This window comes from Neovison vison, chromosome 6, assembly GCF_020171115.1.
Source record: "Neovison vison isolate M4711 chromosome 6, ASM_NN_V1, whole genome shotgun sequence".
In the NCBI taxonomy this organism is placed as follows: Eukaryota; Metazoa; Chordata; class Mammalia; order Carnivora; family Mustelidae; genus Neogale; species Neogale vison.
This window is the reverse complement of record NC_058096.1, coordinates 7,800,607-7,812,815: the sequence shown is the minus strand read 5'-3', so window position 1 is coordinate 7,812,815 and position 12,209 is coordinate 7,800,607. Positions and strand designations below refer to the sequence as shown.

General features: G+C 46.0%; 1 protein-coding gene across 1 annotated transcript in view; it reads right to left on the bottom strand.

Annotated features, from left to right (window-relative positions):
- VPS26C (VPS26 endosomal protein sorting factor C) overlaps positions 1–11,935 on the bottom strand; it is a 44,188-nt gene extending 32,253 nt beyond the window's left edge. Inside the window, exon 1 of the mRNA XM_044250930.1 lies at positions 11,809–11,935. Coding sequence (XP_044106865.1) covers positions 11,809–11,865 — 57 coding nt within the window. The 5' untranslated portion in view covers positions 11,866–11,935. The remainder of the gene's footprint in view (positions 1–11,808) is intronic.
- Positions 11,936–12,209: the final 274 nt, after the last annotated feature.

Below are 12,209 nucleotides of genomic sequence, written 5' to 3'. Positions count from 1 at the left end.
GTACCCCAATGTTTATAGCAGCAATGGCCACGGTCGCCAAACTGGAAAGAACCAAGATGCCCTTCAACGGATGAATGGATAAGGAAAATGTGGTCCATATACACTATGGAGTATTATGCCTCCATCAGAAAGGATGAATACCCAACTTTTGTAGCAACATGGACGGGACTGGAAGAGATTATGCTGAGTGAAATAAGTCAAGCAGAGAGAGTCAATTATCATATGGTTTCACTTATTTGTGGAGCATAACAAATAGCATGGAGGACACGGGGAGTTAGAGAGGAGAAGGGAGTTGGGGGAAATTGGAAGGGGAGGTGAACCATGAGAGACTATGGACTCTGAAAAACAATCTGAGGGGTTTGAAGTGGTGGGGGGGTGGGCGGTTGGGGTACCAGGTGGTGGGTATTCTAGAGGGCACAGATTGCATGGAGCACTGGGTGTGGTGAAAAAATAATGAATACTGTTATGCTGAAAATAAATAAAAAATAAATTTTTTTTAAAAAGCATCATCGCTTAAAACAAAAACAAAAACAAAGGCAGACCAATTTTTGGCTGCCATCATGCCAGATGTGTGACAGAAAACCGTAAGCACAGAGAAGAATGTCAGCACAGAGGACACACGTGGTGATGGGGACGAACAGAACCCAGTAATCATTAGAAAGCACATGTGTCCGAGGCAGAAACCAGGAGATCCTGCCCAACAGCCAGGAGGACAGCTCGTGTAAGCCCTCGGTTTCTCAGAGGCACACTCTTTCCAAGCTTCAGCATCCGGGGTCAGAAGAGTATGAACGGGTACAGTATCTAGCAAGAATCAAAGGCCACTGACAACCTCAAATTGTCCTTCCCAAGGCAAGTTTAAACACCAATAAGGAAACCAACTACAAGGGTGGCCAGATCCCACTGGCTTCTGCTGGGACTTCTGGCCCAAGTGAGAAGGTTGTCAAGGAGGAACTTGGCAGAAGATGAAGTGACAATGGTGGGTCTGTAATCTGTATGGAGTAGGGGCCCCTGTTCTTTGATTTAAATCCTCCAGTGAATAAAAGCAAAATGTTTTCAGCCTGGTGGCAGGCACTGCATTATACCTGGAAGTTAACAGAGCTTTTAAATTTTGGCGTAAGACAAAAGAAAATGGGATGGTATGAAGAACTCCAACCTTGTTGGCTCTGGCTGGTCACTACATCGTACAACCAGTACTTTTCAAACTGTGAGCCCCCGGGGCCCCAGGCCTGTGCAGACACCTCAGCAGCCACTTTGGGATTTGAGGATGAGTTGGGGAAGGCAGGGAGGGAGTCGCTTCAAATGGAAAAGCTCTCATTTTATATGCCTATAAAACAAACTACTTTGAGGGGCTCCTGGGTGGCTCAGTTGGTTAAGCCTCTGCCTTCGGCTCAGGTCATGATCTCAGGGTCCTGGGATCGAGCCCCACATCGGGCTCTCTGCTCAGCAGGGAGCCTGCTTCCCCCTCTCTCTCTGCCTGCCTCTCTGCCTACTTGTGGTCTCTGTCTGTCAAATAAATAAATAAAATCTTTAAATAAAACAAAACAAAAGACTACTTTGATATTATAAAAATTGGTATATTAGAATTCTATATAAGATTTCATTTACTAAGAAGAGTTCCACTGCTTACATTTCTGGGGGAAAATCTTTGTCCTAAACAATGCTGTTCATCTTCTCAAGCTGTTTATAAGGAAACACCCACTTTGCTTTTCGAAGTGAAAGGTAATATATATTTTCCATCACCTGGAGAAAGGCACCATTGCTCTGAGCCTGAATGTTCTTCTGCCTGTGAGTGAGAAAGTAGACTTTCTCTTCAATATAGACAATGGAAGACCAGGACAGTCTTTTGAAGAGTTGCTCAGCATACAGATGTGTCCGGAAAGTCTTGTGTGCAGGTGGAAGACAATAACCGAAACTGATAGGAATTCTTCACTCTACAAAAGTATTTGCACAACAGCTGGCTCTTTACCTGTTTGTGTCTGGATGGAAATCATCTCAAAGGACCCACACCCCATGGCCAGAGAGCAGTAGCACCCACACACCACAGAGCCCCACAGCCTGGATCTCCCACCACACCCTGGGAATGCTGGTGGCTCTGAAGCCAGCCACTGTGCTAACTGAAGGCTCCTTAAACTCTCCATCCAGACAAAACAACGTTTATGTCGGAGCTTCAGAACACTGTGCTTTTCTTGTTGGCATGATACTCTCGGGCATGATGCTCTTCTGAAATTTCCACGTCTTCATCTGCTCACAGGGAGGGGAAATGGGTCAGCCCACCTGCCCAATAGCTACCAAGTAACTGTTTTCTGAACAAAATTTGAAGCCAGGAAAAGGAAGCAGGGGCGGGCGTGAGGTCATAGGTCTGTCTACGAAAAGAACTCCATTCATGCCATGACTACTTGATTAAAAAGAACACTGAATGAGATGAAGAGATATTTGGAGCTAGGCGGTTAAAAACTCCCAAAGTGCAGCTGAAATGACAGCGGAAAGCCGATGGAAAACTGACTTGAACTTACAACCTCTCCAGAATATGCCTGTGCTAGGAGGGCAGAGAACAAGCAGGGTAAGCAGAGGTGCAGGAAGAACAATGGAAGCAGGAGGGGGCCAAGGACAGCGGCAAGGGACAGCCAGGGAGTCAGGTCAGCTCGGCCCAAAGCTGGGCGAGTGAGTGAGGCACGGTTCACAGGAGCTGGAGAACCAGGAGAACCAGGAGCCGGGGAGGTAAGGGAGGCACAGCAGGGACCATCTGTAGGGAGGGTGAGCACGCCTGCAAGTCTGTAGAATAGACCAGCAGAGCTCTCTGACAACTCAGGTTGGAGCAGTCGTGGAGTAGGAGTCAAGAGGGTGAACAAGATAAGAGAGGTGCCATCTCCCTAAAACCTGCCTGTGTCACTGGCTCTCCAGACCGGGCGCAGCACCGCTGGGAGGTCAGCGCTGGGGGTCAATCACCGCTGGAAGCAGGTTGGGCTAAGGGCAGCGTGAGCCCACGGGGAGGGTGTGGCTAGCTCCACGGCAGATCCAGGATGCTGCAAGGTCAGGAGATCCACACCCGGAACTCAAGGTCAGGAGGTCCTAACTGGGGATTAGCATCAAGAGGAAGGCAGAGGCAACCCAACCAGCCTGCTGGAATCAGAGCAGCCTGCTGGGAGTCAGGGGTGTCCCTGGTGTCCCCCTGCTGCAGTCTAGAAACCCCCACACCCACAGTGGCCAGGCAGGCTTTACTAATGCTTGGGCCAGTACAAAACGTGCTGTCACAAACACCAAATGAAGAACTACATGAATCATTTTACTGCACCCAGTTTTCAAACACGCTTGGGTAATTCTGAAAATGCCTCCCTTGCAGGGCACCAGGGTTAGGTTATGATTTAGGAGACAGGCCTTTTCAGGAGCATTCGATTATTCAAGAGAGAAGAGACCCAACTCAAGGTTGAGATGACAGCAATTCCTAAAAGGTTCATAGCTCCCCCAGATTATCCTGGGATCCCTGCTGGCTCATTTTTGTACCCTAAGTACTTCGAACAGCGTTCACTGGGAATGACCGGTGTCACGTGTCAAGAATCCAGCAGTACAAAGCACAATAGTTATTCTTCTTTTCTGTACCATTCTAGTTTTGCAATTTTTCTTCCTAATGATGAACTGTTACATAGAGGATTTTTCTTCTATAATTTTTTTTAAAGATCTTACTTCTTTGAGAGAGAGGGAACACAAGTGGGCGGAGGGACAGCGGGAAAGGGAGAAGCAGACTCCCCGCTGAGTAGGGACCCGTGCCCCCCCACCCGCCAAATGGGGCTCAATCCCAGGACCCTAGGATCATGACCTGGCCTGAAGGCAGACGCTTAACCAACTGAGCCACCCAGGCACCCCTCCTCTTTAACTTTTCAACAGGAAATTACACACAAGCCAAAGAAGACAACATCTAGAGGTTCTTGTAACAGTAACCAGCCCATTGTGCACAGATCCCTTATCACTGTCACTGGGCTACGCTGGATAGCAAAGCTCTTATTTACGGTTTTCAGAACCACAATATTTAACGGTGTCACTTTCACGAGAATGTGTCAGAATTTTAGAAAGCAAAACATTCCGAATTTGTAAAAACAAATGAATCATATTTACATTACAGTAAGATTTACCACAGGGTTCTTTCAACCAATAGGCTCCTCCAGTGAACTGAAAACATCACATAATGTCCAAAGCTGTTGAGTCAAACTGTTTGATCAGGAGCACGTCTCCTGCACCGTGGGGGAAGCATAAAGGCATACCCGAACCACAGTCAGCTCTCAGTGCCCAAACCTGCCGTGCTCCCTAGCAGGGATCCTAGAGCACTAGCCCTCCTTCCTCCAAGTCGGCCGTGGGCAGACATCCAACGAGCTGAGAAGCATCTGATACGCACTCACTGGGATAGTGTACTAACTTCCGGATCCACATCGTGGCAGACACAGCAATTCTGAGTGACTAGACATTACCGAAAGGCACACTGTTATCAACGCTCACCATCTGAGCCCCTGCTAAGGGTCAGAACCTGTAATAAAATGTCTTAAAGCATCATCTCATTTAAACTCACAACAAAACCTTTGCATAGGTATCAGCTCCATCCTACAGATGACCAAAATTAAGGCATACAGAAGCATGATTTCAAGTATTTACTCTTCTCCATGCCCTTGGCATGTCACTGAGTTCTTGGAGTCTCGGTCTTCTGAACCATAAAATGGCGGGGTGGGGGGGAGGTGGATTCTTCAGAGATAGTGGAGATTAAAGCTGTCTGTGATTGGAAATGGGCATACTATTATATGTTGTTATAAAACAGTATTACTGGGTGCCTGGGTGGCTCAGTCGGTTAAGCGTCTGCCTTCAGCTCAGGTCATGATCCTAGGGTCCTGGGATCGAGCTCCTCATTGGGCTCCCTGCTCAGTGGGAAGCCTGTTTCTCCCTCTCCCACTCCCCCTGCTCCTGTTCCCTTTCTCCCTGTCTATCTCTCTGTCAAATAAATAAATACAATCTTTAAAAAAAAAAATACCAGTATTAGTTGTTTTCATAGAATGTTAAAACATTCACTAGAAATATGGAATTAGGACTTTTTTTTTAAATCACATATTCCTGATGATCTTTTGCCATACATGGGGCTTTGGAAACATGGGTCAAGTTTCTGGACTCAATGAGAAGGACTCTCGGAGTGGAAGGGCAAGGATGTTTCAAGCTCTGAGCAAGGTCTACCCACTCTGAGCTATATAAATTATGATGGAAAATGACAAGAATTAAATTCTATTATTTTCTCTTTCTGAATTTGAAGAGAATCACACTGACAGTAATTTGGAAGTCCACATTTCCATATTTACTTGAATCATTCTCTTAAAAATGATTGTGCTAGAGCAAATACAACTAATGGGAAGTTCATGTGTAGCTGTGGGGCTACACCAAAATAAGAATCTTACCATTACCTTCTGGAATTTATGCCTGGAATATTATTTGTAATTACAAAGGAAAATCTATAGTGTACCTATAAGACCTAGCTTTCCCTTTCTGATCAATGCATTTATAAAACTAGTAACTTTATGAATTTTGTTTAAATGTTTTAAGGCCTCAACTATCAATTAATAAAGTTTTTGAGTGCCTACCAAGCAGGCAGTTACTGACAGGCCTAGGTATATAAATATAAGCAGAACAGTATTTTAGTTAGGCAGACTCAAAGAACAAATCAATTACAAGTTTCATCAGCACAATGAAAGAGGAATATATAAAATGTGCTGCTGACGTATTACAGGTTACTACTAAATTACTGAAACTTTCCGTGATATTGAGGCTTTTCCTGACCACTGCACCTGACACTTCTGGGCTCTACCATGACCTCACATGCTAGTTCCAGATACTCGTCTTATAAGGAATTTCCTAAAATTTATATTTAAATGTAAGCATTATTTTAAGTCTATGAGTAAGAGTTGTTTTTAAGATTTATTTATTTGAGAGACAGTGCATGAGAGAGCATGAGTGTGCAAGTTGGGGGAGGGGGAGAGGGACAAGCAGACTCCCCGCTGAGCAGGGAGCCTGATGTGGGGGGGTCCATCCCATGACCCTGAGATCATGGCCTGAGCTGAAATCCAGAGTCCGTGGCTTAATCTGAGCACCTGAGAGTTGTTTTTGTAACAGAAATGAAAACAGACACTTGTAAACAATTCAGGTATCAAACAGAAAACCGTAATGTTAATTGGGAGATATTTTGGAATAATTATAAAAATGCCACAAGTCATATCTCATGAGAAAGGGCAGCAGAGCATTATTTTGGGGTCTTCATATGTCTCGACAGTGAGGCTGCTATGCCAGGAGGCCTCAGCAGGGTCCCTGGGAGCAGCGACTCCAGGCAGCGCAGGGGCAGAGCGGTTCCACTTCTTCCCATCTCCCTGGCATTCCTGGCCATGCCCCTCTCTGGCAGGAGCTGCGCAGGGTTAGGTGGGGTCCAGTTTACAGTAACTCCACCCAACTGACTAGAAACAAAAGACCCAGGGGGATGCAGCTAAAGCAGTCCTTAGAGGGAAATGTCTGCATTTTTAAGAGGAGGCTACAATTTAAGAAGTTCAACAGCCAATTTAGGAAGGTAAAACACAACAGGAAAACAGCCGAATAAATTCAAGGGAAAAGGAAGAAATACCTGGAAAGATGATAAAATAAAATCCCTTTAAAAAACTGCTGCCTGGGTGGCTCAGTGGGCTAAGCCGCTGCCTTCAGCTCAGGTCATGATCCCAGGGTCCTGGGATCGAGCCCCGCATCGGGCTCTCTGCTCAGCCGGGAGCCTGCTTCCTTCTCGCTCTCTCTGCCTGCTTGTGATCTCTCTCTGCCAAATAAATAAATAAAATCTTTAAAAAAAAAAAAAAAAACTGCTGCCAGGGGCACCTGGGTGGCTCAATGGGTTGAAGCCTCTGCCTTTGGCTTGGGTCATGATCTCAGTATCCTGGGATCGAGTCCCACATCAGGCTCCCTGCTCAGTGGGGAGCCTGCTTCCTCCTCTCTCTGCCTGCTTCTCTGCCTACTTGTGATCTCTGTCTGCAAATAAATAAATAAAATCTTTAAAAAAAAAAAAAACGGAAAAAAAAAAAAAAAAACAACCTGCTGTCAAATGACATTCTGGAAGTGACTGGAAAAGCCCAGGAAGCAGAGGAAACAAAAGCTTTCACTGGATCCAGACTGCTTCCCCAATGTCCGCGAGTTCTCGTTCACTCTGCTGCCCTGTCTGCTCCTCCTGCTGGGAATGAACGGGGGCATTTGTGGTTTCTGGTGGGAGGGAGACCCCAGCCTCGCTCTTATATTTCAAACCTTAGGTTCAACCTCAGCGAGGCTCCAGAGGACCCTGGCTTCCCCCTAAACGTCGATGTCCTGCTTTGGGCACATCAGATCCCACAGATGCTCCTATTCGAGCGCTGCATCACTTTTTCTTTGTGTGTTTACCGGTCTCTCTCCACACCCTGAAAGCCTCATGAGATCACCAGACACTGCCTGAGTAAATTTGTTTGCATTTAATAAAAACCTGAAAAAGGATGAGACCGGCAGAGGTCCAAGGTAAGGATACACCGTTAAGCAGAAAGAACAAGTTGTGTGCGCGCGTGTGTGTGTGCACACGTACACCATTCCTCACAGGAAGTGCCTGGAATAGTCTATGAAGTGTCAGGGAACACCTCCAGGGACAGAAAAGGAGGAAAGAGGAGGAAGAACTTACTTTTCACTTTCTAGCCTTCTGAAAATGTTAAGTCATTCACATGGCATGTATTACATTTATAGTTTTTAAAATGATTCAACAGTGATTTTTTTTTTAACATCCATCATTTTGTCAAGAAGCACTTTATTTCTAAGAAAAAACCCAAATGCCAATTTTAAACCCAAGTATAACTTAGGTTCTCTGGTATCCACAGAATGAAAGCCATTTTCGAATGCTTTCATGACAGCTAAAACACTGAAAAGCACAGTAACAGAATCAGTACATTTTCTGAGTAGAAGTCATAGTTTTTAATTTTTTAAGAGATTTTATTTATTTATTTGTCAGAAAGAGCCTGTGCAAGCACACAAGCAGGGGGGAGCATGAGGCAGAGGGAGAAGCAGGCTCCCCGCTGAGCAAGGAACCCAACTCGGACTGAACCTGGGATCAGGACCTGAGCCAAAGGCAGACGCTTCACTGACTGAGCCACTCAGATGTCCTGAGAAGACTGCTTTATGCAGCTACACAGGCAAATGTATTTTGCAAGAAAGACACTCATCTACCACCTGAAGATCAGGCTACCATAGATGGCGGCTACATCAAACCAACTACGACAATTACAGGTACCGGCTGAGAAGTCAGATCCTTCGTAAAGGAATCTTCCCCCGTGCTGCTGAGATGTACAGAGAACATGGAAAATGTGGACTAGTTCTGCTTGCATCACAAGCACTGAGCCCATCAAGCAACTGGCCAGCTACAGTCCTGCCCCTGAGTTTAGGAAGCAGCCACGGCAGCACGGGCCACCTACTCCCCCATCCTGAGCCACAGATCAGAGAGTCTAAAACCTGACTCATAGGCACATGGGTCCAAATATATACTTGCTGACTGATTAGACTTACCTGTCTAGTAACCTTCTTTTTTGGGGGGTGGGGGGAACTCCAAAATAATACATAGGAACCATCTGTTTAGGAGAAGTTACACTGATTTTTTTTTTTTTTTCATAATCGCCACATAAGGTTCCCTGACACAAGATTAAGAAACACCGCCAGAAGCCAGCCACTGCAGATTCTGTTCCCATTAATGGCACCAAGGGATGCAAGCTGGTTACGCAAAGCTTCGCCACCTTCAACTCTGTCAACCACGGGGACTTATAGCTGCGTCAGCTTTACGATTTCAGTTCTTGCAGCTTTTCTAAAGGTACTTTCCGTTACTTGTGCCATTATTTAAAACCACAGAAAACATCTCAGCTGGAACATCTCTGAATAGTATGTGTTGAGTTTTTGATGAAATAATAATTATTAGAGCAAAATGTATATAGTCTCCTATCACTGCCTCCACCAATTCTTATTTTGAATTTCCAAGCTGCAAAAAAGTTATGAGAATACAAAGTAGAAAGAAAACCTGAGCCCTCACACACTGTTGGGGGAATGTACAAGAGTGCAAGTGCTTTGGAAACCAGCTTGGTGGGCCTTCAAAGAGATCAAGACAGTAGGGCGCCCAGGTGACTCAGTCAGGTAAGTGTCTGACTCTTGATTTCGGCCCAGGTCAGGATCTCAGAGCCTCCTGTTGGGCTCCGAGCTGGGCGTGGAGATACTCTCCACGTGCTTAAGATACTCTCTTTCCCTTTGCCCTCCCCAGCCTTCCAGCTCATGCATGTGCCGGCTCTCTTAAAAAAAAAAAAAAAAAAAAGTTGGGGCGCCTGGGTGGCTCAGTGGGTTAGGCCTCTGCCTTCGGCTTGGGGTCATGATCTCGGGGTCCTGGGATCAAGGCCCACATCAGGCTCTCTGCTCAGCAAGGAGCCTGCTTCCCCCTCTCTCTCTGCTGCCTTTCTGCTTACTTGTGATATCTCTGTGTCACATAAATAGATGAAATCTTAAAAAAAAAAAAAGTTAAATATAAAGTGTCATATCACCCAGCAATTTCACTCCTCTGTATGTATCCAAGAGAAATGAAAACATGTTTACACAAACACTCATACTAGAATGTTCATAGTAGCATTATTCATATAAGCCAAAAAGTAAAACAAAACAACCCAAATAAATGTCCATCAGCAGATGAATGGGTAAATAAAAGATGGTCTACCCATACAATGGAATATTACTCAGGCTTAAAAAGGAACCAGGAACTGATACATGCTACAAGTATGAACACTGAAAACATAATGCTAAGTCAAAGAAGCCAGTCACAAAAGACCACATATATGAAATTTCCAGAACAGGCAAATCCACGGAGACCGAAAGCACATCTGTGATGCCAGGAATATCTGCTAACGGGTACAAGGTTTCTTCTTGGGTGGATCAAAATGTTCTAAAATTAAATGATGGTGATTATTTGAGCAACTCTGTGACTAAATTAAAACCACTGAATTCTATACCTTAAATGGGTAAATTTTATGGTATCTGAATTATATCTCAATAAAACTGCTATTAAAAAAGAATACAAGGGTGTCTGCGTGGCTCAGTTAGTTGAGTGTCTGCCTTAGGCTCAGGTCATGATCCCAGGGTCCTGGGATAGAGTCCTACATCAGGAACCCTGCTCAATGGGGAGCCTGCTTCTTCTTTTCTGTCCCCTACTTGTGCTTTACTCTCCAGTGCTCTTTAATAAATAAAATCTTAAAAAAAAAAAAAAAAGAATACAAAGTAGACTCATACAGCTTTCCATTAGAGTCGCCAATTATTAACACTTTGCCCTGTTTGCTCTCTCTTCTTCTCACATGCGTATTCACACACAATCTGTGGTTGAACTATTCAAAATTTAGTTATTGCCGTTATTTTACTTCTGAATACTTCAGTATGTGGCGTATACTCCTACATAGCCAAAATACAAATATCTCACTAGGGAAATTTAACACCAAAACAAAGCTATTATTTAATATATAGTCCATAACCAAATTTGTCAACAATTATGCACAGTATTTGGTTATCAAATCCCTTTAGTTTCTTTTAATCTAGAAAACGTCCCTTTTTTTCATGACATTCACTTTTTTTTTTTTTAAATGCAGGCCAGTTATTTCAGTGTTCCTCAATTTGGAAATGTATGATTGCTTCCTTACGAGTTGATTTTAGTTGAACCTTTTTGGTAGGAATACTACATGAAAGAGCTGTTCCCTTTTCAGCGCATCAGGCCAAACCCTCTGTGATCATGCTAGAACATAATGTCAGTAGTATCAGCAGTACTGATAGTGAGGTGATGCTGTCAGTCGTGGCCAGACTGGTGATGACCTGATTCCTCCATTATGAAGGCACCTTTTTCCCTCTGAAATTAGTAATTCGGATTCCCTCTGAATCTGTGTAAACATCAGGTTTCCCCTGTAATGTTGCACGCAGAAGGGTTTAGCATCTGTTCATGATCTTTGCCCTGTATTCAGTCCCTTTTGAGGCTGCTCCGCCAGTACGGGGCCAGCCACTCCTCTCAGTTTTATTCCAGTGGAAGCCAGCTGTGATTTCAACACTGGCTGCACAGTACAATGAGTGCTATCGCTGGGAGTGCGACCCGGGCAATCACACTTTAAAATTCCCAGGGTGACTGATTCTGATGTAAAGTAGGGAACCTTGAGTCATCCGCGTTTTGCAAATAAGGAAACTGAGGCCAGAGGAGGTTAAATGATAGACGAGTGGCACAAAATCTGTTAATGCCATCATTACGATTTTTATTTTTTTTGTACTTGCATTTTAATATACCGTGCGTTCTGAACATCAGAGAACACACAAAAAAGAGTAACTTCTGCATGGTGTTAGAGCTGGCCGGACCCTGAAGTGCCTAGTTCTCTTTTCGAGGCGAATTCTGCCTTTCATTCATTCAGACCTCTGCAGTCGCGTGGGGAGTGAGGGAAGGGGGCATGTGCACACGAAGCACCCCAACCCTTAATGGACAGCTCAAGCTCTAGACCCAAGGCCGAGCGGACGTTCCGAGGGCCAGACGGTTAACACTGCAGCCCAGGCGCCGGCCCCTCGGCCCCCACCCCGGAGGACGTGGCGGGGACTCCGCCCGGGGTCCTGTAGGGCTGCGGGCCGCGCGCTGGGCACACCTGGCGGGGACGCACCTGGCAGAGCGCTCTGCCCGGCCCAGGGACACCCAGGAATGCGCGGGGCCCTGCCGACGACCGAACCCGCAGGACCGCCCACCCTACTTACCCCGGCGTGATAAACCTTGTTCGCTCTCTTAATCTTAATGTCCAGGGAGGTCCCCATTTTCGATTACTCCGCTGAGGGAGCGACTTCCTGACGCGCGTGACCCGAAGGGAAGGCGAGTCGCCCCGCCCCTCCGAGCCGGCCCCGCCCCTTTCTCCCTGCCGCCCGCAGCCGTTTCTGGAGACCTCGCTAGCGATTCCGGATCGACTCCCCCGCCTTCCTTTTTCCGGTGCAGGGGCGGGCCTTAGGGCGGGCTGAAGATCTGTCACTCTTCGCCCCGCCCCTGCCGGACGTGAGAGGCGGGACCAGGCCAGCCCCACCCTTTCCGTAAAGACGCTAACACCGGAAATGCCCCCTCCCTGGTTTACTGAGGCGAGGGGAGGAGGGGGAGAAGAAAACGGCTA